At 40.3% G+C, this 26,331-nt stretch overlaps 1 protein-coding gene across 1 annotated transcript in view; it reads right to left on the minus strand.

The window, feature by feature from the left end:
* The window catches only part of LOC126278341 (uncharacterized), a 138,102-nt gene that overhangs the window by 20,085 nt on the left and 91,686 nt on the right, over positions 1-26,331 (minus strand). The window contains exons 6-8 of the mRNA XM_049978378.1: positions 23,186-23,459; positions 19,749-19,828; positions 9,761-9,975 (exon numbers count right to left, since the gene is read on the minus strand). Coding sequence (XP_049834335.1) covers positions 9,761-9,975; positions 19,749-19,828; positions 23,186-23,459 — 569 coding nt within the window. The remainder of the gene's footprint in view (positions 1-9,760; positions 9,976-19,748; positions 19,829-23,185; positions 23,460-26,331) is intronic.

A 26,331-nucleotide genomic window follows, 5' to 3' on the forward strand; every position in this document is an offset into this window, starting at 1 on the left:
AGTACCAATATCAAATTCTTATTAGGCTTACTAAAAGCAAAGAGATTTATTTTCAGAAATGGTTTCACATTTCATTCATACGCTCCAGCTTCTCAAGCACCAGATCAAAAAGTAGTATTGTGAAATTTTTATATAAATTTGAAATCGTCTTATTTTTCCGTAATTTGTGTGATGTCCTCATTTCTTCTCCTTCCTCGTTCTGACAACCAACCTTGTCATTACTAATTCTGTAACTATTACTGCCAGTGTCAAAACTTATTCTCCAGTTAACTTTGCTTACCATGCCAGAAACCAACAGCTTAGTTATCCCACATTTATTCTCGGGTTAGGCATTATTACGTGTTCGTACAACCCATTTTCCACTCTACTCCCAGATTAGAACTTAGGCAGCTGTTACTGAGGTCTGTACAAATGGCCATTACTAGTGAAGCAATCTGGCCCAAAAATTTCTATCCAAATTTCATTTTCTTGGATACACCGAATAGATAATATGTAATCTTTCTTACTTGTCATTCCTGTTAGTCGTTTATTTCCACTCTGGTAGTCTGAATCTATGGATTTCGCTGATCATTCGCAAATCTAGTCAACTACATAAACAAACAGTGACTGGCATTCACCCATTCAGCTTTATTCCGCTCAGCTCGTATAGCCCCATCCCCTTCTGTCTGCAGGAAAGTTTATTTCTAGATACGATGAGGATTCCCCTGGCAGAGACATGCTGTACACTATGCACGTATTCAGAAATGAACGTATGATTCTTTATAAATTGTAGAGCGCAGCAATCAGTCTTTTTTTTTGCAGGTTTCTTATGGCAAATCCAGATTTCAGCTAGTGCATGCACCAACTTTCCTAATGGAAGGTAACCTGATGAACTTATGATTCATTCAGAAATAAATTTAGAATATGTTCAAAAACTAACAGGAATTCATTTCAAAATCAAGTGAATAATCAATAGATCAGTATGTGCTGGATACTAGGCACTTTCTGAAACAATGTTTTTTTCCTGAAGAATATTTATTTGGCGCAGTCTAAAATATTCCCGGGCTTTTCCCGGTTTTCTGCTGGATGAAAAAATTCCCATATACACCCTGGACAGCCATGTGTGCGAGGGTGAGCATATTTCGATGCTTACAGCACCATCAATTGGTATGATTTTCATCTCCCCCCTCCCCCCATACATTTCCCCCTGCGTCAATAATAAGCTGTTCAAATTTGAGGTCATTCTGAGCAGTTGCTCTCTTTCCATAGTGTTTGCAAATGAACTTAATTATGAACAATCTGCAGATGCAAGAGAAACTAGTCTCCGTGAACAGCTGAAATTTGTTTTTGTTTTAGGGTGCAAAACAACTAGGGTCATATGCACCCATGTCAAAACTACAGAACACAAAAACAGAGGAGAGTTAAAAATTACTACACGTCAATCCCAATCGACGTAAGAGAAGATGGCTAAAAACTAACTCGGAAAGAAAAACCAAGTGGAAATATAAATGGTTAAAAAAAAATGGACATTCCGACAGGAAATTGCAGACATTTAAAACTTGGGTGCAATGTGCACAAAGTGGTGGGGGAGTGCCACTTAAATGGCAATGGTTAAAAAGGTAGTGCCCCGTACACAACCTTGTTAAAATGACCACCTCGCAATGGGAGGGCCAAGAGGTGGTTGTCCACACCACCAGGAGAGGCTTAATAACCTGGAGCTTATTTTCATGAAGGGAGGACAAGTGGTGATGCCAAAGTGATCCTACCTCCTGACAGATGCCTCATTTCCTGGCGCACTGCCATGACCAGGTACCCACATAAACATTAGTGGCTCCATCAAGAATGAGCAAGTGACAGTTTTCCTGGACCAGTTGCACAAACTGATGGGAGGTGTAAAGGGCAGAGAGACTTTGAAGGAAGGGTGCTTAGAGAGTCTGAGCTGAGTACACAATTGAAAAACCTGTGTCATTGGACGTACTCCATGGCCTGATACAGAGTGAAGAGCTTTGTTGTCAATTCTGAGCATTATGCCAGAAGCCGATTCCAAAAAATATCGGCACCAATGATGAAGGCACACCCAACACCATGGTCAGTCCGAGAGCCATCAGTGTACACAAAAGAACAATCACAAAGTTCCATGCGATGGTCGTGAAACTGAAGGCGATAGAGCAAGGCTGGAGTAATGTCCTTACGAAGCAAATGAAGGCCAAGATGAACACGGACCACTGCATGAAACCAAGGTGGTGAAGGTTTCACACTAATAGGGAAAGTTGAGGTAGTGTGAAGTTAAGTTGCTGGAGCAAGAGCCAAAAGCAAATTCCAGGAGGTAGCAGAGAAAAGGGACATGCCCCATACTGGCGATCAAAGGATTCATCGAAGAAGGAGCCATAGGATGGGTGGCAATGCACGGCAGACAAACAGCGTGCATACCTGCCGAGGAGAAAGTCATGGCAGTAGGACAGTGGTACTTCAGCAGTTTCTGCACACAGACTCAACCAGGCAAGTGTAAAAGGCACCAGTGGCTAATGGGTGCCGCAATGGTGGATAGTACTGAGACAGCGCAAGAGGGACAGATGTGTAGATGCATAAACAAAACACTCATGGTCTAGTTTCGAACTGCCAAGGAGCCAGTACAAACTACACCCAGGAAGTACCATTGAGGACACGTAGGACTTTGAGAGTCTGCATACAGCAGACTGCCAGATAAGACACATGGGAGTGTTTCCTATCGAGCATGAGCCCCAGGAATTTCGTAATTTCAACGAACGGAAGACCAACAGGACCAAGATGTAAAGATGGTCGGAGAAACCAACTGCGCCACCAAAAATTCATACAAACTGTTTTTTCAGTGGAAAAACGAAAGCCATTGTCAATGCTCCATGAGCAAAGACGTCGAGACATCGCTGCTCAAGGAGACAAGTCCATGGAGAACTGCAACAGATCGCAAATTCATCAACAAAAAGTGAGCCAAAGACGCCTGGCGGAAGACAGGCCACTGTAGGGTTAATGGTGATAGCAAAAAGGATGACACTCAGGACAGCACACTGTTTTCCTGGATAGAAGTATCAGACAAGGCAGAACCATACAAATATTGAAAACTCAGTCTTTTAAAAATTTCTCAAGGAAAAAGGGCAGGCGGCCATGGAAGGCCCACGTGTAGACAGTATGGAGGATACCAATCCAGCAGTGGACAAAGCGACGAGATGGTCAACTACAGAACAGCGCGCTCAAAATCCAGTTTCTGAGGTGGTTAGTAAATCGCGAGACTCGAGCCACCATACCAGCTGGGCATAAATCGTACCTTCCATCAACTAGATTAGATCAGATTAGATTAGATTAATACTTGTTCCATAGATCATGAATACGACACTTCGTAATGACGTGGAACATGTCAGGTAAATAAAAGATGTCTGTACAAGATATTGCATTACACAAAATATTGCATGACACTAATGTTTAAGCTTGATTTTTTTTCCCTCCCTTAATTTATATCTAAAAATTCTGCTAGTGAGTAGGAGTTGTCATCTAGAAATTCTTTTAATTTATTTTTAAATGTTGGTTGACTATCTGCCAGGCTTTTGATGCTGTTTGGTAGGTGACCAAAGACTTTTGTGGCAGCATAATTTACCCCTCTCTGTGCCAAAGTCAGATTTAACCCTGCATAGTGAAGATCATCCTTTCTCCTGGTGTTATAGCTATGCACATTGCTATTACTTTTGAACTGGGTAGGATTATTAAACAAATTTCATAAATGAATATATATACTGTGAGGTTACTGTGAGGATCCCTAGATCCTTAAATAGATGTCTGCAGGATGACCGTGGGTGGGCTCCAGCAATTATTCTGATTACACGTTTTTGAGCAATAAATACTTTTCTACTCAATGATGAATTACCCCAGATATGATACCATACGAAAGCAGTGAATGAAAGTAGGCATAGTAAGCTAATTTACTGAGATTCTTATCACCAAAATTTGCAATAACCCTAATAGCATACGTAGCCGAACTCAGACGTTTCAGCAGACCATCAATGTGTTGCTTCCAGTTTAACCTCTCAGCAATGGCCACACCTAAAATTTTTGAAAATTCTACCTTAGCTACAGACTTCTGTTCTAAGTCCATATTTATTACTGGAGTTGTGCCATTTATTGTACGGAACTGTATATACTGTGTTTTATCAAAATTTAAAGAGTCCGTTTGCTAAGAACCACTTAAGAATTTTGTGAAAGACATCATTTACAATTACATCACTTAGTTAATGGTTTTTGGATTTTATTACTATACTTGTATCATCAGCAAAAAGAACTAACTTTGCATCTTCATCGATGTGGAATGGTAAGTCATTAATATATATCAAGAACAGTAAAGGACCTAAGACCGAACCCTGTGGGACCCCGTACTTGATAGCCCCCCAGTTTGAGGAATCAGCTGTTGTTTTAACATTACATTAATCACTTATTTCAACTTTCTGCATTCTTCCAGTTAAGTATGAATTAAACCATTTGTGCACTGCCCCACTCAAACCATAATGATTTAGCTTATCTAAAATAATTCCATGATTTACACAATCAAAGGCCTTTAAGAGATCACAAAAAATACCAATAGGTGATGTCCGGTTATTCAGAGCATTTAATATTTGATCAGTGAATGCGTATATAGCATTTTCTGTTGAAAAGCCTTTCTGAAAACCAAACTGACATTTTGTTAGTACTTTAGTTTTACAAATATGCGAGGCTACTCTTGAATACATTACTTTCTCAAAAATTTTTGATAGAGCTGTCAGAAGAGAGATTGGGCAATAGTTGTTGACATCCGTCGCATCCCCCTTTTTATGCAATGGATTTACAATGGCATATTTCAGTCTAGCGGGGAAAACACCCTGCTCCAAAGAGCTATTACATACGTGGCTGAGAATCCTATTTATCTGTGGGGAACAAGCTTTAAGTATCTTGCTGGAAATGCCATCAATTCCGTAAGAGCTTTTACTTTTCAGTGAGTTTATTATTTTACTGATTTCAAAGGGAGTGGTTGGTGGAAATACAGTTGTTTCAAACTGCACAGGTATGGTCTCTTCTATTAGAAGCCTTGCCTCTTCTAGTGAAGACAACTAGGAAAAACAACTGGTGAGAGAGATAGGGCGATAGCTAGAAGGAAGGTGTTTGTCCTTACTGGGCTTAGGTATGAGTATGACAGTGGCTTCATGCCAGTATCTAGAAAACATGCCCTCTGGCCAGATGCGGTTGTACCTATTAAGCAAAAAATGCTTGCCTGTAAGAGAAAGGTGCTGCAACATCTGAATGTTAACAGCATCTGGCCCTGGGGTGTAGGATCAGGATGAAGTGAGAACATCCTCTAGCTTCCTCATCATAAAGGCAGCATTGTACCACTCACAATTCTGAAAAGAGAAGGGTATCGCCTAAGTCTCCTCTGCTCAGTTCCGATGGAGGAAGGCAGGGTGATAGTGGGAAGAGCTCCAAATTTCCGAAAAATGGTGGCTCAAGGTGTTGGATATAGCAATAGGGTCTACGATGTCATCTGCTACTACCAGGCTGGAAATTGGGGAAGGGATCTTGGTCCCAGACAGCTGTTGGAGGTTGGCACACATGACAGATGGAGGAGTTGAACTGTTAAAAGAACTAATAAAGGAAATCCAGCTGGCTTTTCTGCTATCCCGAAGAACGCAGTGACACTGTACATACAACTGTTCGTAACAAATGCAAAATGGTTCAAATGGCTCTGAGCACTATGCGACTTAACTTCTGAGGTCGCCTAGAACTTAGAACTAATTAAACCTAACTAACCTAAGGGCATCACACACATCCATGCCCGAGGCAGGATTCGAACCTGCGACTGCAGCGGCTGCTCGGTTCCAGACTGCAGCGCCTAGAACCGCACGGCCACTCCGGCCAGCGTGTAACAAATGCAGTTTGCCATCGTAGGATGATGGTTAAAAACATGGAGAGCATGTCTCCAGGTGCGGATAGCATCGCGGCATGCCTCAGTCCACCAATGGACCAGGACACAGCTAGGACCGGAATGTTCTGTGGTGGTAAGGATAATGTTTGTAAGATATTCTACCTGGTCATCGTAACTGGGGAAATCTTATTCATCAAAGGTCGCCAGAGAGGAGTAAGGCCTCTAGTCAGCCTTATAAAGCTGCTATTTGGGTGTGCACATAGGTGAGGGAGTCAGCAATCAGATGGCACATCGCAATGGTCGCTCAAATACGTGTCAGAGACAACAGACCACTTGAGACGATGGGCAAGCTGGGCAGTGCAGAATAGATCCAAATGAGAATAAGTGTGTGAGGAGTCGGAAAGGAATGTTTGTGCTCCTGTGTTAAGGCAGAAGAGAGAAGTTGATTAAGGTGTTCGGCCAAGAGGTCACCTCTCTGAAGGTTCATGGCGAGTCCCAGGGGGGATGGTACACATTAAAGTCACCGAGGAGCAGAAATGGGTGAGGTAGCTGCCCAGTGAGCTGGAGTGAGTCTGCCCTGGGGACACGTAACGATGGAGGGATATAAGTGGTACAAAAAGAAAAGGTCAAGTGAGGAAGGTAAAGGCGAACTGCAACAGCTTGAAGATGGGTAGTCAGGGAGATGGGTTGACTATGAACATCATCTTGTATGAGCAGCATGACTCCCCCCATGAGGTGGAATGCCGACCTCAGGGCGAAAGCCAAAACGGATTGAGAAGAAATGTGAAAATACAAAGCAGGTATGAGGACTCAATTTTGTTTCCTGAGTGCAGAGTACAAGTGGACACTGTGATTATAAAAGCAACTGTTAATCCTCTTTGTCCGATCGAAGGCTGTGAATGTTCCATTGGAGGAGACTCATGATGAGGAAAAAATGAAGGGATGTCACCTCGGCAACTGCCGAGAGCAGGCCTACGAAGAGTTGCAGATACAGGACACAGAGGCAGGACGATTCTGCTCCATGAGGTCCACGGACACGTCTGCTTTTATTGTGCTGTCAGCCTGCTGAGCCCATAGCAGAAAAACAGTTGGTGGTGTGCACCAGCAACACGGAGGCCAGCCAGATGAATGTATCACCTGGCAACAGCATCTAATAGGATTTTCGAGTCAGCGAAGGAGTCAGCAGAGTTTGCCTGTGTTTGACTTTTTTTTTTGAGCCTTTCTGGTTAGTAAAGGAAGACTCAGTTGTTGGATGGCTGGAGGGTCGTAGGAAGTCTTCACGGGAGTATTCCTTCTGTCCTTTCCAGCCTGCCGGTTGTGTAGCTGGTGACTTCATCTTGTGAGGTGAAAGTTTGATGGCTTGTTGCACAGCTGGACGAGGGGATGGCAATGCTACCATGACACTGGGCAATTTCACAACCACAGAGCTGAATTTCAGGCTTCATGTCTGCATGGGCATGTCCTTCATGGAGTAAGATGTAGCAATAGCAGTACTGTAAGAGCCAGATGGTAGAACAGAGGGTTTGCAATTAGCTAATAACTTTTGAGTGACCGGGTAAGGAACTTTTTCCTTTACCCGGATCTCCTGGCCAGTCACTCATTGAGATACACCAGACAATCTCAAGAAGAGGCAGCACACTCACCATTGCAGTTGATACAGCGGAGAGGAGGCGGCAGACAATCGCCCTCGTGTGCATCCCTACCACAGGTCACACATTTGGCCAAGAGTCAACAAGACATTCAAGTGTGGTTGAAACGATGGCACTTGTAGCAGTGCATTGGGTTCAGAAGGTACGATCGGTTTGTGAGAACTTCCCAGCCTGCTTTAATCTTGGATGGAAGCACCACTATCAAGGTGAGAAAAAGGGGGCATGTGGGCACTAAGGAGGCATCTACAGTAATCATCACCCGATGGACAGCAATGACAGCCAGATCAGAGAGGTATGTTTGGATTTCAGATTCGCTCAGACCATCGAGTAGCCTAGTGTAAGTAACTCCAAAGAAGAGCTCAGAGTTCTATGGGCCTCGACACAAACAGGATAGCCACGGAGAAGTGACGCAGCAAGCAGTAGTTGTGCTTGAGAATCCGAAGTAGTCTCCAAAAGCAAAGTGCCATTCTGTAAATGAGAATAGCATTTCACATGACTGGCAATTGCATCAACATCTTTCTGGACAATAATCAGATTTACCATCGTGAATGACTGACCATTTTCAGTATATAAAACCACAAGGAACCATGGTGCAGTTGGAAGGTTCTCTGAACTGTTAGCCTCTTTCCCTTTCCGTTTCATAGACGCTAATCGTGAAGATGATTGGCTCATTGCGAGAAAATCCTCATGATTGGAAGCATCTCCAACGGTGTGCTCCTTACAACTGGGGACCCCCTTCACAAGGGGCACACCAACTTTAGGTGATTGTTCACACCTCAGGTCACACCTCCTGGACACCAGACAGAGGGACCGATCAGCAATTTGGGAAAGTAGCAGCTCAGGCAGTCAGCCTTCCCTAGGCCTGGTCTGTACCAGAGGTATGTGCTAACACTACCTGTCAACCCAGGGCTGGTAATTACACGTTACCCAGTCACCTGTTATGGTCAGACACATGGGCCTGTCTTCAGGAGCACACAGTGAAGAGGAAGAAAAAGAGGAGCCTCAAACACCAAAGCAGAGGAAGGATAGAAGGCGAATGAAGAAAGGAAAAGGTAATGAAAAACAGTGGTTAGACTGTTCTTATGTCAGAGACAGATAATGCGAAACATTCCCAAAACCACCCCAGACATGTTCCCCACAGGAGGGGGGGGGGGCAAAAAATAGTAAGAGGATAAGCATGCAGCACGGAGGGGAAGAGATGCTGCAAAGGTTGGGGCCCCATAGTCGCCAAATACGGACCAGCCGAAGAGTGGCGAGTGGCAAGCCGCCTGGGGTGCCGAAATTTGTGGTGCTTACAGTTATTTGGCTAAACTATTTCTTTCATGTGTTACACCACAGCACTGGCAGTTGATGCCCTAATATAAATTGTCGGTGCCAATGAAAATCATTACAAAGTTGATATGAAGCACAAGAATTTTACTACAGAATACAGCTACAAATAAAATGAATTACACTACAACAGATATATTCATCCCGAGAGAATGAGCAACTGTGTTAATATTTAGACCAATTCTCCTTTATTCTTCAGTCCCAGTGGCATATTTTAAATTACATGAAATGTTCCAGTCACTCTGGATCACCTTTAGATATAAGTACTTGTGTGCAACTGATCTTGTCTGTGTCAGAACCTCACAGTGTACTGAGACTGAAGAATTAATGAGAAGTGTTTGACATAAATTAGTCAAAAAAACCACCGGCACTAGTACCTTCCTTCAGTTGGTAAACATTTATCCTGTTGAAATTTTTCCTCACTTCTCAATCTGAGTCCATCAGTCACAAATCATAATCAGCCCTATTATTCTTGATCATGAATATTTTCTTGTCTGCCATTAAACATGATGCACCACTTTTGAACTGAATCATCATTCACCACATTTCAACCAGCTTTGGTTACCTGCCTCTAAATTTCTGATGTTGTACTGTTTGCTGTACATTTCCATCCAAAATTTTAGGTAGCATTCCTACATGGCATTCTGCCATTTGTTTTAATCATAAGTACACATGCTCACTATTAGCTAATAATTACATAGAAAAATATTGCAGGATACTGTGAAATAAACTATTACAAACTAAACAACCTATAATCTTTTTGTATAAGTACTACATTGTTTCATTACAATTTAGAAAGCAACCACTCTTGTGGCTTGCACACAGCCATTTTACAGGAAGTGCAAGCTGAAAATAACATCACATAGTAATTAAAAGATTCAAATACCTTCCTGAAAAAATTAAACCCTGCTTCATCTGTTTGGGTGTTAGCAGATTTGTGCTCAGAAAGATATGTAAGTATTCATTAACAAGCTTCTCCAGACCCATTTCAATAATTATTTCCACACATTCATTACCCAGAAGCTCTGGCACTGTTTCTCGTTCACCAGAAATCAGCTCCTTAATAATCCTTGCAGCAGTTGTGCAGTTTGTGGGGCGTACCTGTTTTGAACAAAATAAGAGATTGATGTATATTTATGGAAAATATTCCAGTACAGGGCAATCAAGACAAAGTCAAACAGGCACAAGGCTAGAGTAGGATTAATAAAGAAGAACAAAATACGAATGCACATAATCCACTATCAACAACATAGTGAACGCACTACCCAAGAAAGATACAAAACTTAACACCTGCCACAGTGATACAAGTTTTTATGCCTACTAGTTCCATAAATAATGAAGGGAGAAAGAATATGTAATGAGATAAAAGAAATAATTTAGTTAAGGAACGTGAAAGTTAACTGGGAGTAGAAGGTAAAATAATAAAGACATGGACTGTGGCAAAAGAATGAAGGGGAGATCTGTCTGGTAGAATTTTGCACAGAGCATAATTTAATCATTGCCAACATTTGTTTTAAGAATCATGAAAGAAGGTCATATATGCACAAGAGATCTGAAGACATCGGAAGATTTCAGATTGATTATATAATGACAAGACAGATTTTGAAACGGGATCATAGACTGCAAAACACTTCAGTAGTCGATGCGGCCTCTGAGTACAACTTTTTGGTTATGAATTGCAGATTACAAATTAAAAAGTTTCAGAAATGAAAGTAATTAAGGGGATGGGATTTGGATAAACTGAAATAACTAGATGATGCTAAAGTTTGCAACAACTAACAAACAGAGGAAAGGAATACAACAGATGACAAAAGCTTAGCTTAGAGATGTGAAACAGTGAAGGCAGCAGAGGAAAAATTGTGCAAGAAGATAAGGCCTAATAGAAACCTTTCATCATATGAGATACTGAATTTAATCTATGAAAGAAGAAAATATAAAAATGCAGCAAATACTGCAGTCAAAAGAGAAAACAAGACATATAAAAAAAACAGATTGGCAAAGCTGCAGAAACATATCACTATGGAAAAGACAGGTACCACTTGCAGCAAAATTAAAGAGACCTCTGGAGGAGAGAGAATCGCTGATATGAATATTATGAACTCAGATGGCTAACAAAAACCAAGCAAACAAGAGGAAGCTGAAATCTGGAAGGAATATATAAATGGTCTATACAAGGTAAATGAGCTTGAAGACAATGTTACAGAAAGAGTATAGGAAGTAGATGAAAATAAAATAGGAGGCATGATACTGAAATAAAAATCTGACACAGCACTGGAAGACCTACGACAAAACAAGACCCCTGGAGTAGATAACATTCCCTTTAAAATCCTTGAGGGAGTCATCCATGACACACTATTCCACTTGGTACACAAAATACACCAGACAGAAAAAATACCCTCAGAAGACTGTAATAAATCCAATTCTGAAGAAAGTAAGTGTTGTCTGATGTTAGAAAACTATCTCCTGAATATGTCATGGCCACAAAACCGTCTCAAATTACTGCACTTACAAAAGTATGGAAGAACCAGTAGAAGCTGACCTCAGTGAAGATCAGTTTGGGTTACGGAGAATAGTGGGAATGCGTGAGGTAATGACGGAGTTGCACCCTATTCTGATCATACTCAATATGTACACAGAGCAAACAATGACAGAATGAATTAATTTTTTTGGGAAGGGTGAAAGAGCTAAACATTGAGGTCATCAGTTCCTCTGTTCCTTTAATAATCAAATACTAAAGGTTTTCAGGAAAAGAAAAAGTTGGACTGCTAAATTAATCATCAGAGGCAGAGAGCCTGGTACAAAACAGAGGGAAGGAAAGGAATTGTCAATGGGAAAGGCACTGCAGTGAGATAATAGAAATGAGATGGTCTACAGCATCCCCTACCAGAAGGCTATCCACAGGGCTCATCCTAAATATGTTGGTCCCAAGCCAGATCTTGCAAATAGTAAACCAGGCCCAGTAGCTGTAACATCAAAGGGGCACCGACTCATAAACCAGACACCCATAACTCAGCTGTGATAGGACTAGTGCTTTGTACAGATGGAAAAAAGTGGAATGGTCCACACCCCAGAAGATGTGACTCAAGCAGCAGGGAGTGTCGAGTTTAACTGGCATTTCTTTTCAAGCTGGTGACTGTAGTGACCATGTCAATTACGCATCAAATACAAATCCCAACAAACAATATGACAACCACACTGATCAGTTCATTAAAAAGGTAAAGTTTCGGCAGAAGTGCATAACATGTTTTCGCAGTGGAAAACGAAGCCATGGGCAAGAGCCTACCACTGTGCTTTCTGATGGCACCTTCCAGCTGCCATTTAATAACACTCATTGTTAAAGAACTGCAGTAAATATATCAGTCATCCACATACAGAGGTGGCGAAACCGTACATCCCAAAGCCTCTACAAGTTCATTTTTCACTATCATAAAGAGGGTCAGACTCAGCACAGATTCCTATGGGACGCCATTCTCCTGTATATCAAGAGTGCTCATGATGACCCAATTCAGATATAACACAACCAGAGAGAAAACTCCCGACAAATATCAGGAGGGGACTATAAAATCCCATTTTTTTCAGTTTGGTAAGGATGTGGTAACACTATGAGGTGTCACAGGCCTTTTGTAAGTCAAAGAAGACAGTAGTGAGGTGTTGGCAGTGGACAAAAGGTGTCCATTCAGGAAACTCCAGTTGAATTAAGTGGTAAGTAATGAATCAGACTTCCCTAAATCCACACTAGCTGTTTGACAAATGTCCCATGTCTCAAGTTCAACATGGCTGTCAGTTCACCATTCGTTCAAGCTGGTTAAACAAAACAGTTATGAGTTGGTTAGGCTCATAGTGGTCCATTTCAGATGGGGTTTTATCTGGTTTCAGAACTAAAGCAAATGTGATTTTCCCTCCACTGTGTCATGTCATGGACAAGGGCCAGAGTACTGAGGAGTTCCCATTCACTGATTCCAGATGTTGGGTAATGAGGGATAGATTGTTTCCCTCCACACATCTTTTGTAGATGGACAGCTGAGGATTTGGTGTCACATACAGGTGCTTGAGCGAAATGTGCTGCAATGTGTTCTGCAATAACAGTAGAGGCAGAAGCAATATTACCTTCCGAGAGAATACCACAAATACTGGTTGCTAGCTAATAATTATTGACACAAAGCAACTTGGGCCATACCTGCAAAGGAAAGGTATGGGGTCACTATGGTAATAACGCACCTTTCCCAACACTCATTCTTCTGGTGTTTTATGAAGTAGCATTCCCAAGCAAAGGAGGTTTTCACTGACAGATGGCACTTCTTACTTTTATATAGTTTGTTACCAACAAACATTAATTAACTGAATAGCTACTACCATGTCAACAGCAATCCTAAGAATAGCATAATATGGCCAATATTAGAAATATTTTACCGTGGCAACTTTTATCATGAAATATACCTGCACAACACCCCCATCACCTATGAACCACAGACCTTGCCGTTGGTGGGGAGGCTTGCGTGCCTCAGCGATACAGATAGCCATATCGCAGGTGCAACCACAATGGAGGGGTATCTGTTGAGAGGCCAGACAAACGTGTGGTTCCTAAAGAGGGGCAGCAGCCTTTTCAATAGTTCCAGGGGCAACAGTCTGGATGATTGACTGATCTGGCCTTGTAACACTAACCAAAATGGCCACGCTGTGCTGGTACTGTGAACGGCTGAAAACTAGGAGAAACTACAGTAGTAAGTTTTCCCCAAGGGCATGCAGCTTTACTGTATGGTTAAATGATGATGGCGTCCTCTTGGGTAAAATATTTCGGAGGTAAAATAGTCCCCCATTCAGATCTCTGGGCAGGGACTACTCAGGAGGATGTCGTTATCAGGAGAAAGAAAATTGGCGTTCTACGGATCGGAGCATGGAATTTCAGAGCCCGTAATCGGGCCGATAGGTCAGAAAATTCAAAAAGGGAAAAGAATAGGTTTAAGTTAGATATGATGGAAATTAGTAAAGTTCGGTGGCAGGAGGAACAAGACTTTTGGTCAGGTGAATACAGGCTTATAAATACAAAATAAAATAGGGGTAATGCAGGAGTAGGTTTAATAATGAATAAGAAAATAGGAGTGCGTGTAAGCTACTACAAACAGCATAGTGAACGCATTATTGTCGCCAAGATAAACATGAAGCCCACACCTACTACAGTAGTACAAGTTTATATGCCAACTGGCTCTGCAGACGATAGAAATTGATGAAACGTATGATGAGATAAAAGAAATTATTCAGGTAGTGAAGGGAGACGAAAATTTAATAGTCATGGGTGATTGGAATTCGATAGTAGGAAAAAGAAGAAGGGACTGGGTAAATTGACTAAACCAGAGGTTGTACAGAGTTTCAGGGAGAGCATAAGGGAACAATTAACAGGAATGGGGGAAACAAATACAGTAGAAGAAGAATGGCTAGCTTTGAGGGATGAAATAGTGAAGGTAGCAGAGGATCAAGCAGGTAAAAAGACAAGGGCTAGTAGAAATAAATCCTTGGTTCACAGAAAAAAAAATTGAATTTAATTGACGAAAGGAGAAAATATAAAGCAGCAGTAAATGAAGCAGGCAAAAAGGAATACAAACGTCTCAAAAATGAGATGGACAGGAAGTGCAAAATGGCTAAGCAGGCATGGCTAGAGGACAAATTCAGTCTCAGGACTGAAGACCACAACAACAACAACAACGACAGCAACAACAACAACAACAACCTGCACAATGTTTTCGTTATGTCTCAGGTAGATGCTGCAGCTCTAGTCCCTTGAAATTTGTGTGTGTCTGCTACCATCGTAATTGATAACATATTAAAAAAAGAAGTAATTTGAAAGTAATTAAAGTAAAAAATAAGTGTTAATCGTTGTTGTCAATATATAGCTTAAAACTAATGTGATTAAAAAACACAAAACAGAATCTAATTAAAATACGAGTGTAGCTATGAAAATGAACAACATATCCTGTCCACCAGATTCAATTGTGAAAACATTACTTTAATAAAATGAAGTACAATTTTTAAGCTAAAAAGAATTTATATTCTCTATTTTATGAATAAGCCACTAAAAGGTAGTACGTATTGTTCTAATTTACCTGATTGTTTTCATTCTGTATGAAACTGCTTTGTTGCAAATTTTATATATTACATAATGTAATTTTATTTTGTGATTAGTGTTATTTAATGTACTGTTATCTGTTTCTAGCAGTTACATCATTGTAGCAAAACCTTTGTAGGGCCCCTGTGGAGCCACTGTTGTATGCCCAGTTTTGGATGAAGTAATGACACGACACCTGCATCAATCAGTAAACACGTAATCGATTCTAAACGACGCACTCCGTGCCAACTCTGTATAGTTTTACTCTGAAACAAACATAACTGAAGCTCAAAACAAATTGTGGCATGAATTAAGTGAGCATTACAACCCACTTGGTCTGTATTTGTACCTCCACGATGTTGATCTGTTCTTGTTTTCTAAAGTAACTGCAACAAGATCAACTCTTTTGAAGCTGTCAACATAGATTAAGTATTTGCTCCCAGCCCAAGAAAAGCCCTTTTTCATTTGGAAACTTTTCAGGAGCTCCCGCCTGTTTGATCTCTGGTTGTTTAGGATTTCCTGTGGCCACAGTGGTACTGGTTTCTGGTGGAATGTTCCATGGTGGGGCAGATTTCTAACGAGATGTTCCATAGTGGGACAGGCTTCCGAAGAGATATTCTCTGCTTTTATTCCCACCCCTTTGGATGGCAGCACATGGCTGAAATAATGTCACTTGGCTTTCTTGATGGACGATCACTGGTTGGGTAATGATGTGGAAATGTCATGACAATCAAGAAATTATTACTCTCACACAAGCCATCATGTAGCCTCCATTTCTAAAGCAACTGCAACAAGATCAACTCTTTGAAGCTGTCAACTTTGATTTCAGTCAAGTAAGTATCGTACATTATCTAAATCCTTAGAAAGCGATCAACTCTTACAATTAATGATACGATAATTGGACATTGAGACTTCTGGGAATATGCAATTTTTTATTTGACTAAAATAAGCAATCTGACGGTGTTAGGGGGCGGACAAACTGACACACCAACACCACACAAGCATTTGTGAAAACAAAGATGATGGTAAGTCCCTCGGTAGACCAAAGTATTCCCTCCCACCTGCACAAAAAATATACTATGTTAAAACATGATGCACCATGAATGTGACAGCACAAACACTGCATTCCTGTGGATCTTCACACCGCAAGACGTAAGCAAGCTTCACTTGGCAGAATCTGATACAAAGGCGAGTGAGGGCCACTTCATCCCTTCTCAGAGATTGAAAAGAAGTGTGCCATGGTCGAAAAGCTGGTTTGGGTGATCACAGCTTCTTGCTGGCCACTTCCAGGTACTATCTTTTCCAGTCATCCAACTGCTCTGTCAGCTTCCTCAGTCCCCTTGAATCCCATGTGTCAAGGACCCCAGCAGGAGGCCATCTTTTTCTGCTTCCTGTGCAGGAGGTGGATAGTGGTCCTGGACCATCTGAACTATCCTATCTGCTGGGAACATTTGCTGACTAGTCTTCAGAGCCTAAGAAAGTCCTAAAGACAAGAAATTTCCCTCCACTAGAGTATCGTGTTGCAGAGCCCTCTTGACCACCCACAGTTCTGCATAGAACACCAAGATATGACTGGGTAGGTGGATTTTTAGTGACAAAATCTGAGAAGATAACAGAACACCAAAAATTTTCCCCTTGCTTTGGACCATCAGCAAAATTCACCATGTGCTTGTGACACTCCAATAAAAGGCATTAAAAACCTTACAAATATAGGCAGATTGGGGGCATTCTTGTACTCCATGTCCAAGTTAAGAGCAGGCCTGTCAGTCATCCAAGGAGAGTATGTGCTCCAACCCTGTTTAAGAATTGGTATGGCTACTACACCAAACAGGAAAGAAAAAGCTTAGTTGCCCGGTGACTACTCAAACTTTGTTGTACGAATTGTTCAGCCCCAATACCAATAAGATGCTCACAGATGGACCTCACATTTGTATACAGGTCAATCCATGAGGAGTTTGTCATGGATGTTAAAAGGTGTTTCACCAGCCTCTGCACACAGGCAAGAAATGGGAGTAGTTTGATAAGCTCCTGTAGCAAAGTCTGATGCCCAAGTAAGTAGGACCAGCTGAGCCACACACCACAAGTATAACACAGCGAGGAAGGACTGCAGCAAGATAGTGAGACATCCAAGAAATCCCCATTCGTGCAGTCAAAGTACAATATTGTGTCTCCAGGTGGTGCCATAAGCTTCCTCCATATTCAAGAAGAGGTCTTATCACACCCTCTAACTGGAGGGGACTGTCAAGCATGAACTGGTATTTCTGAAACCCAAATTTGAAACAGCTGAGCAATCTCTCTATGTCACAAGCCAACATTGAGCATCAGTTTAGCATCCATTCAAGAGTCTTTCCTATGCAGCTAATGAGCTTAACACTTTTGTAACTATCTGGAGACTTGTCCTTCCCTGGCTTGAGAAGTGGTATCAGAACTATCTCCCACCACTGATCTGGATAGTAGCCTCCAGTCCATATTTTGTCCCAGAGGCACAGGACAACTTTTTTCACCTCCATGCTTAGGTGTCATAGCATGCCATATTGAATCTAGTTGGGTGCTGGAGCACTCTCATGCACATCTGTTAATGCAACTTTAGTTCCCACATGGAGATAAGGCACTTACAGTGGTCGAAGTTGCTAGGCGAAAAGTCTAGTCTGCTATTTGGAGGACACCCTTGTTCAATATGGCAGGTATTGAACCTGAACTGTCGGTCCTTGATATATTGTGAACGGACACTAATGTAGCAGAATGGTAAAATACATTAAGAACCATATCGATCTCAGCTCTACCACATCTACCATCTAACTAACTGCAGATAGGAAGTACATTCAGCTTTCTCTCTTTTGTTTCAATGTTATCCATATAAAACCAATAGTTCGGGATGTACTTGGTAATCTTACTCTGTTATATCAATAAATTTGCATGAATACTCTACTGTAAAGAGTTTCAAATTTCCCAAGTAATGTAAACAATTACTGTTATTGGTATATTTCAAATACTGGTGCAGAAGTAATAAATGTATCAAATAATAAGATTACAGTCAAAACATGCTAGGAACATTTACTTTTACACAATACTGAAGTAATTAACATTTTCATGTAAAGCATTGCTTGGACAAATAAGATCTAGCATTCACACAAGTCAGGTGTGCCATAAATTTCAGTGATGAAAGAAGTAGACATAGATACCTTGTAACAAGACTTCAATTTTGGAGCGAAAGTCACCAGCTTTTTCTTGGAACTCAACAGAACTTAACACTGGTTTGTCTGCCACGCTAATAACTGCAGCAGTGACTTTACAGGTGCAGCTACAAGCACACGTGGGTGTGCTAGCATCTGCATTTGCAGTTTGAGGCATCAAACTTTGCTACTTGTTGCTGCATGCTGGCAGATGTCCCAGCACATACACTGGCCATTTACATTGAGGCATCCAACTTGGCAACTGTTTGTTTGACAATGACAGAACAAGACTGCAACTGCTGGAAGCAAGGCTATGGAGCCTCCTGGTGACCCAAAGCTCTTGACCAAGACTGGATAAGCACCTGAGCAATTAACATGACAGGGAGGTAGTGTGCATGGCAAGCCCTGGATCAAGAGTATCTAAACCACATCTTCCACAGATTTGCTTACCTTTACATGATAGGATGGTGTGCCCAAAATGTCTGGCACTGAAAGAAATGCATCATATTGGCGACATACAGGTAGACTAAACTGTATGACATCAACTTTGAAATATTCAGGTAATGTGGTTGAATTATAGCAAAGGTTTGCTGACACACACTGTGTTCTGCCATTTCACCACACAATGGTCGCTGAAGCATGCCCAGAGTGTAGCGTTACTGACAACTGGTGGCATTTCCCAATCCCAAGCTCGAGAAACCCAGTATCACCAAACCTGTACAAAGACTGAAGTCCCTGAGGTACATGAGTTGGGAGACTGGTGTGGCTTTTTCAATGTCATAGATGCAGCAAGTGTTACACACCCGCACGCTAGTACATATTCTGTTTCCTGGTTCAGGAAATTAACATCACTATCAGTAATTGTCATACTAACAGTTCTTTTCACAATCGTGAAATAGAGCAAAACGTCTTAAGAAAAGACAAATAAAAAATTAAAAACTGTTTTTGCCCATGGAATTAAATTGCACGGTAAAGAGTCTATGGTAATGGAGAAGAGAGAGAATATCAACACGTTAAAAAACGATTAAAGCAGTTCTTTTAGATAAAACATACTACACACTCAATTATCATTTGAACTACACATACTAGGGGTTGTTAAAAAAAGGATAAGTACAAATTAAACATCTATCATTTCACAACAAACTTATTTCGTCTGGTACTGGAAAATTATGTGTTCAATATCTGCGATGATTTTGAGCTCAATGTCTTCACTTTGGAAGTACACTGACCCTCTTTCAGAGAGAGAAATGGGAACACACAAAATGAATGTAACAGAGAGATAAGGTATCATCATCCTGCTGATGTCCACCGAAAGGATGTGAGTATGGTGTGTACAGTGACACTTGACAAGATATGAATAAGTACAGTAACAGTGATTTTGGAATTAACTAGACTGTTAGTAATTACTTGCCTGCATGTTTGTTTAACTTTTATTTACAATTCACTGTTGTGTTAAGCTGGTATGTAAATATAGTAAATGGTTTGTAGATAACCAATTAAAACAATCATGTAACTAGACAGCAATCTCAGTTTATACTGTAATTAGAAACAAATAAAAGGCAATAAGTGAACAAAATAAATATATAAAACATATAACTTACATATGGATTTATTTTCTTGGAAAGGACACACCCAAAGAAGATATTGAAACATTGTTTGAGCTCAATCTGGTTACTGCAGTCTGAAAGTTAAAAAGTAAATATCCCTGAATAAAAAACAATAGCTGTTCCTATGAATATTAAAAAATATATACTACTGAGTTAATGATGGACAGTCTCTCTCTCTCTCTCTCTCTCTCTCTCTCTCTCTCTCTCTCTCTCTCTCTCTCTCTCCCTTTCCCTCTCCTCCCCCCCCTCTCTCCTCAACCAAAAATAGTGTTTATAACATCAGACAAGAACAAACAACTTGGATACCTCCATGCAGATTTCATTGACTAAGCAAATGAGAACATGGTTAAATGGACACAAAAATGCGACCACTGAAAAGAGGTGTCCTTTATTCTCTTGCGATTTCTGTATTAACTGGTTTAACACTGTCCTCAACGATTTCTTCTCTAGTGCACCAAAATGTGTATCTCAGACTAGGGCTGTACCTAGCATTCTAAATTATTTGCTGCATTTAGTGCAAGCTGCCTTCCAGTGTAGTTTCTGCCTTTTATGTCTTTATATCTCCCACTAGTACACAAAGTTATTACCTGATGTTTTAACTTGTATCCTATCATCTTGTTCCTTCCATTTGCCCTTTTTGTAACACCACACTGCAAATACGGATTCCCTTCTTTTCACATATAATGCTGTATTCACATTTACATTCCCAGAAACTTTTTAAAAGCAAGGCTTGAGTGGGATACCAGCAGACTTCTTTCTTTGTAAGGAATTATCAAGCCTGTGTTAGTCTTATTTTTAAATCTTTTCTACATAATTCATAAAAGTGGGTAGTTGGGGTTAGGACCCATATGGCACAGGTTGCAAAACAATCACTGAACTCCAAAATGTTCTGCCAGTGGGTGGTCAACTCCACTCTTGCCGCATTTTGGTGGCAGCAGTCCATTCTAATATACAACTTGTTGGTAGTCATGTACACCTAAAATTCTGAGCAGAAATTACTGCTTTCAAATGTGGAAATGTGGCCTTTCCCCTGATGGGCTCAGATAATCCTGTGATGGGACTACAGTAGGATCTGCCAGTTGGGTGAACCTGACACATGTTGCACCTGTCTTGTACAGGGATATGACCTCCTTCGCTTTGCAGAAGAACTTCTGTAAAGTTAGGAAGGTAGGAGACGAGGTACTGGTAGAAGTAAAGCTGTGAGGACAGGGTGTGAGTTGTGCTTGTGGTAGAGCACTTGCCCGCGAAAGGCAAAGGTCCCGAGTTCGAGTCTCGGTCCGACACACAGTTTTAATCTGCCAGGAAGTTTCATATCAGTACACACTCCGCTGCAGAGTGAAAATCTCATTCTGGAACTAAATGGATGATTTTAATCTGCTTACTGACTATACGAGATATCAAAACACCTTAGGATTTTTAGTCAGATTGTTTGCCAAAATTTTACTTCAAAATTCACTGAATGCTTCTTGCATCACTCTATTCACATTCATTTTGGCTTCACTTTCAGTTTGTCTACAAGACTGACTTCACTTACATTACAGATGCCCTCTTCACTTTCACTGTAACTTTCTACTATAACTACTGACCTACAGTGGCAGTTTCACATACCTCACAACCTTACTCAGTACATACTTGTCTAAGACATAGTGTACAGTGCTTTTGAGTTTTACTCATTTGTGTTCCACAACTCTGTCCTCAGAGCTGAATATTCGGCAATGTCTACCTAGATATTCTATAAATTGTCTCATGGCACTCATGCTAACCAAAAATATTTTACTACCTTCTTTAATATTCCTGTGCATTAATGGCAGAATCAACTATACTATCAGAATGAACAACTTCCCTGGTACCTTAAGTTTTCTAAAGCCAAACTATTTAAGTTGAAATAAATCCTCAATTTTCTTTTCCATAATTTCACACATTATTATTCTCAGAAATTTTGATGCACTAGGCTTATCAGCAGCTCCCACATTTGTGTGTCTATTATTTTGTATGATATTATTCTGAAAGTTTGATGGTTGGTCTCTAGTCACATAGCTTCAACACAGATATGAATAATTATTCAGCTGTCACTTCCTCCAATAGCACTAGAAATTCCCAAGGAATGTTACTTTTTCCAAATTATCCGAAGTTCTGTCAAACTGACTAATACTGTATCCCATATGCCACCCATTCCTCCTCGTATCATGCTAGGAGACAATTCCCCCAGCCCCTCATGGAAGCTATCAATGTCCTCTCTCCACTATCTACTTTCTTCTGCATTTGACAATGGAATTTCTTTCATATTCTTAATATTGATGTCTGTTTCCAACTTTTCAAAATTTATTTTGACTTCACCATATCCTTAACCTGTTTTTCTACCAGCCATTTCGTTCTAAATTTCTTCTCAACTTCCCTGCAGCCATTTCACTAAAACTTGCTTTCACTTCCTTTTGAATTTCAGTTCAAAGCGACATATTATTGTATCACTTCCCTATTCTTAGCATTATTGCATTTCCTTCTTTTGTTTAACAGCAAAAGCATTATACATAGGGGGACAGCATTTTGTGAAGCAGTATATATGGTGTGGCCTTTCTTGGCTGCTGTACGCACCAATTTATTAGCCCAAATTTTTATTTTCCCTGGTACCCATTGTAACAGTGGAAAGATGGCATGGACTAGTTTGTCAGATGGGCATGTGCACTACATAAATTAAAATGCACTCAAGAAATGAGAGGATATATATGCCTAAACTGCATATCTGTTCCAGAGCTCTTGAGATCACACAACCATTTAACATCTTTTAATAGGATCTTGAAAACACAACTGAATCAAAACAGAGATCAGCAAAGAATGTCTGTCACTTTAGATTAATATAGCTGGCATGAAACTGTGGTAAACTATATTAATTTAAAACAGCATCTAGATAAGTACGCTTCTTATACTACAAGCAGTTGTGGGTTTCTTGGACATATAAAGTGTTACTCTACCAACCCTAGATAATGCTGTATATTTGCTATACACAAAGACATGCTAGATATAGTTTTGCATGAATACAAAATCACTTCATAGTATGTGAAAGGTTTGGAGGGAGGGGGGGGGGGGGGGCAGCTGCATTGGCGCATTGGTCAATTGGCCAGTAATTGTCAAAATGTAAAATTTTGCGATCATAGAACAGGCATGAACTCTTACGCACACGACCGTCAGATAAGTAGTACAGCCCACAAACCTCAATGCAGAGGGTGGCTCTGTGGCTGTTCTACAGACATAAAACGGCTCAAGAACTTATTCTTAGCAGTCATTGATTGCAATCACCTAGTTCAGGTATTATGAGAGTGGCTAGGTGTAAGCAAAGCGTCATCAATAAAAGCTAAAATAAACTAACATTTCTGTCTACATTATTTATATTCAAACCTTTTATTTTTAATTTGGAAAAACAAAAATTATTTTACCTGAAAGTATAAGCCATAGCTTGTCTGTTCCATCAAGTGGAACAGATGAATTATCTGTCACTGCATCAGAAACATTGGTGGGCGCAGATCCCCTTGATGGAGTATTCATGAATTCAAAATCATTCAATCTGTCTATAACATTGCCACTACCTGGAAGTTCCACATCATGACCACCACTAACACGAATACTTTTAAGTGATTTCACCCAATCATGCAACAGCATTAGATGCTGCCACAGCCTGTTAGCATTACTCCCAGCATCACATGTGATATTCTGAAAAAGTAATGTAAGTCAAGATACACTGATATTTCTTTAAGTAAACTGTTGTAACACAAAGTGACCTAAGATATACTTGCACTTCTTTGTTTTTAAAACACAAAGAGTCTGGCTCATAATGCCCCAGTTTCATTAATTAAGATTAAGCCAGGGAGGGTAGCTGTCAAAAATCCCATCATAGCTCAAGAAAGTCAACTACACAGGCTAAACAGGAACTTCAGATACCTAAAGTAACTATACACAATATTGTCAAAATCAAGGCTGTATCCAAAAAGGTCTAGACCATAAGGAAGCTATGACTGACAAACATGATAGAATAATAAAATTATGCACATGCTGTGTTTAACCACTTTGACAGGCAATGCTTGACTGTATGAACAAGTTGCTTGGACACAATGCTCCTAAATTTTCTCACCTACAGCTACATCAGAGATAATTTTCACACCAATAAAGCACACAATATTCAAGATTTCACAGTCTGGTTTGCAGGCACCATCAGCATCACTTTTGACATGTTGAGTGGACATGCACACACATTGTCTTTAAACTGAACAGGTATAATTACAGCACAAAAGAATATCTTTATTAACAGTAGTACTAAATTTCAGTAAGGTAAATTGTTTGCCTTTATACATCATAACTCTGAAAAGTAACAGTTGGCACCTCTGAAGCAGTGGTCTGCTGACACTGAAAGAGGTACTGTGTGAGACATGCCTAATGTTGATCCTCATGCCATCTAGCTGTTGCAATGATGCAATCCAGTTATAAGATTGGGTGGGTTACAAATTGCCATACTGTGTTGCCACCTCATGGCAGATGTAAAATGGTCGATGTAAGCTACAAATTTACTAAATTATATTAGCTAGTAATTAAGTATATTATTGTCTGCTTATTTTGTTAAAAGCTTACAGTGTTGAAACAGGTGTAAAATTACGTATTGTGTATTATGTGGCTTTAGAAATAAGTAATAACTGTTCATGGGATTCCCTCTTATTAATCTGAGCAGCAGTATCCCACCCTTTATGAGAAGAGAGAGCTTTTGAACAAAGATTGTCTAACAAGTCAGTACTAGTGTCAGCACAGTGCATGTGTATAGTGAAACTCTAGCACTAGTAAAAATCAGCCTTGGACAACTGATGAATGGCACTATTTAATAAAATGTGCACATAAACTGTGTGCTACGGAAGAAGATGTTTAGTCTGACTTATTGTGGAGTAAAAAGCCAATTGTATTGTGGGTTACGGGGCTCTGCAAGCTGCAAGACACATATTGCTGGCTATACGCACAACTGAAGAAGATCCTTTAGCTTTTAAAGATACAAATTGTAAGCTGCCACTTCACATTTGTTAAAGGGGCTTGGACATAGCTCGCCACCATGTGAAATGCAACAGCTTTATTTGGCCTGTGCCATAACATGTAACTATCTTATTTTGTTTGTGCTACAACATAAAGTGGACTTTAAATAGGGAAGCCACGTTGGCAAAACACATAAAAGTCATAACATAATTGGAACTGCATGTTGAATAATAATAGACTGGTTATTTATGAAGCAAATGCTTATCTCATGTGTTTATTTGTGTATTTAAAAATCAATGCCTTATAGTTTCAATGTTTTAAACCAAAGATTTTTACAATTATAAAAGCTGGCATTTATTTCAACAAAAGATCATTTACAGACTTACACTGGTTTTTAATATATAAATTATAAACCAGCCAAATTTTCTAATGGATGCTGGGTGTCTCTGTTACTGTTGAGAAGAAGATACTAAAAGGTGAAGTGAAACCACTACTACTTTTCTCCAGAAAACAGTGGTGGCTTGGGTATTTCGCAAATCGAAACAAGTGGCGATTGACAAAATCTGAGTATATTAAAGTGAGGTATAGATCATAACTGAGACCCGTTACATAATTTATGATTACATATTGCTAAGTGGCAAACTTTTTCATCCCTGTCTGAAAGATTTTTATAACATCAACACTAAACATCTTACCACCACAGTACATAAGCATCTTCAATGCTTCTCAAGTTATTCATTAAAAGTTTATTATGTCACTTTGATGAAAAGTGCTGTTCTATTTAAAATAATTACTTAAGTGTGAATATATGCACATTAATATTATGCATTCCTGCAAATTTCAGTGTTCCATGTTGAACAAACATCCAGTACGATCGTCACCTCAAAGGCAGTTAACATAAAATTATTAGGTTTCCTCTATGATCATTTGTTGTTAAGATCTGTTTACTACCTTTTAAAGTAATTTGTGTGGCAGATTGCAAGCTCTCACAGACAAAAAGAGTGATCAGCCATCACATAGCTCAGTATCTATTGCACAAGACTGTCTCCCGTAACTTACAGGTTCAGCTATCAAATATGTCTAATAAAGCAATTATTACAACCTATGATACAATAAATTGAACAATGGAAACTCCAGGTACGAATATCAACAACATAGGAAAATGTAGATTGCTACAAGCACATCTCATGCACACGAATGCTACCTCCAGCATCTTGGGCCAGAATGCAACTATCATGTGGGATGCAAGCAGCAATTTGCAGGGGGCAAGGAAGAAGGGATAGTAGCACACATGTGGGGAGAGACGAACTGTCTTGCAGAGTATGCAGGGCCTGGGAAGCCAGCAGGCACAGCGTCAGGGAGACAGAAAAAAAGGAGTAAATAAGGAGGGGAATTGGGAAACATTGGCAGGTGCATTGCTAGAGGGTGGGAAACGAAGGAGGTGGGATAAGAGAGCTGGTAGGGGATGACAGAACAGAGGGTGTAGAAACTGATGAGTTGAGGGTACGGGAATGTGTGTTACCGTAGGCTGAGGCCGGGATAATTATGGGGGCGGAAAATGTAAGGATAACAC

The sequence above is a fragment of the Schistocerca gregaria genome, chromosome 6 (genome assembly GCF_023897955.1).
Source record: "Schistocerca gregaria isolate iqSchGreg1 chromosome 6, iqSchGreg1.2, whole genome shotgun sequence".
Lineage (NCBI taxonomy): Eukaryota > Metazoa > Arthropoda > Insecta > Orthoptera > Acrididae > Schistocerca > Schistocerca gregaria.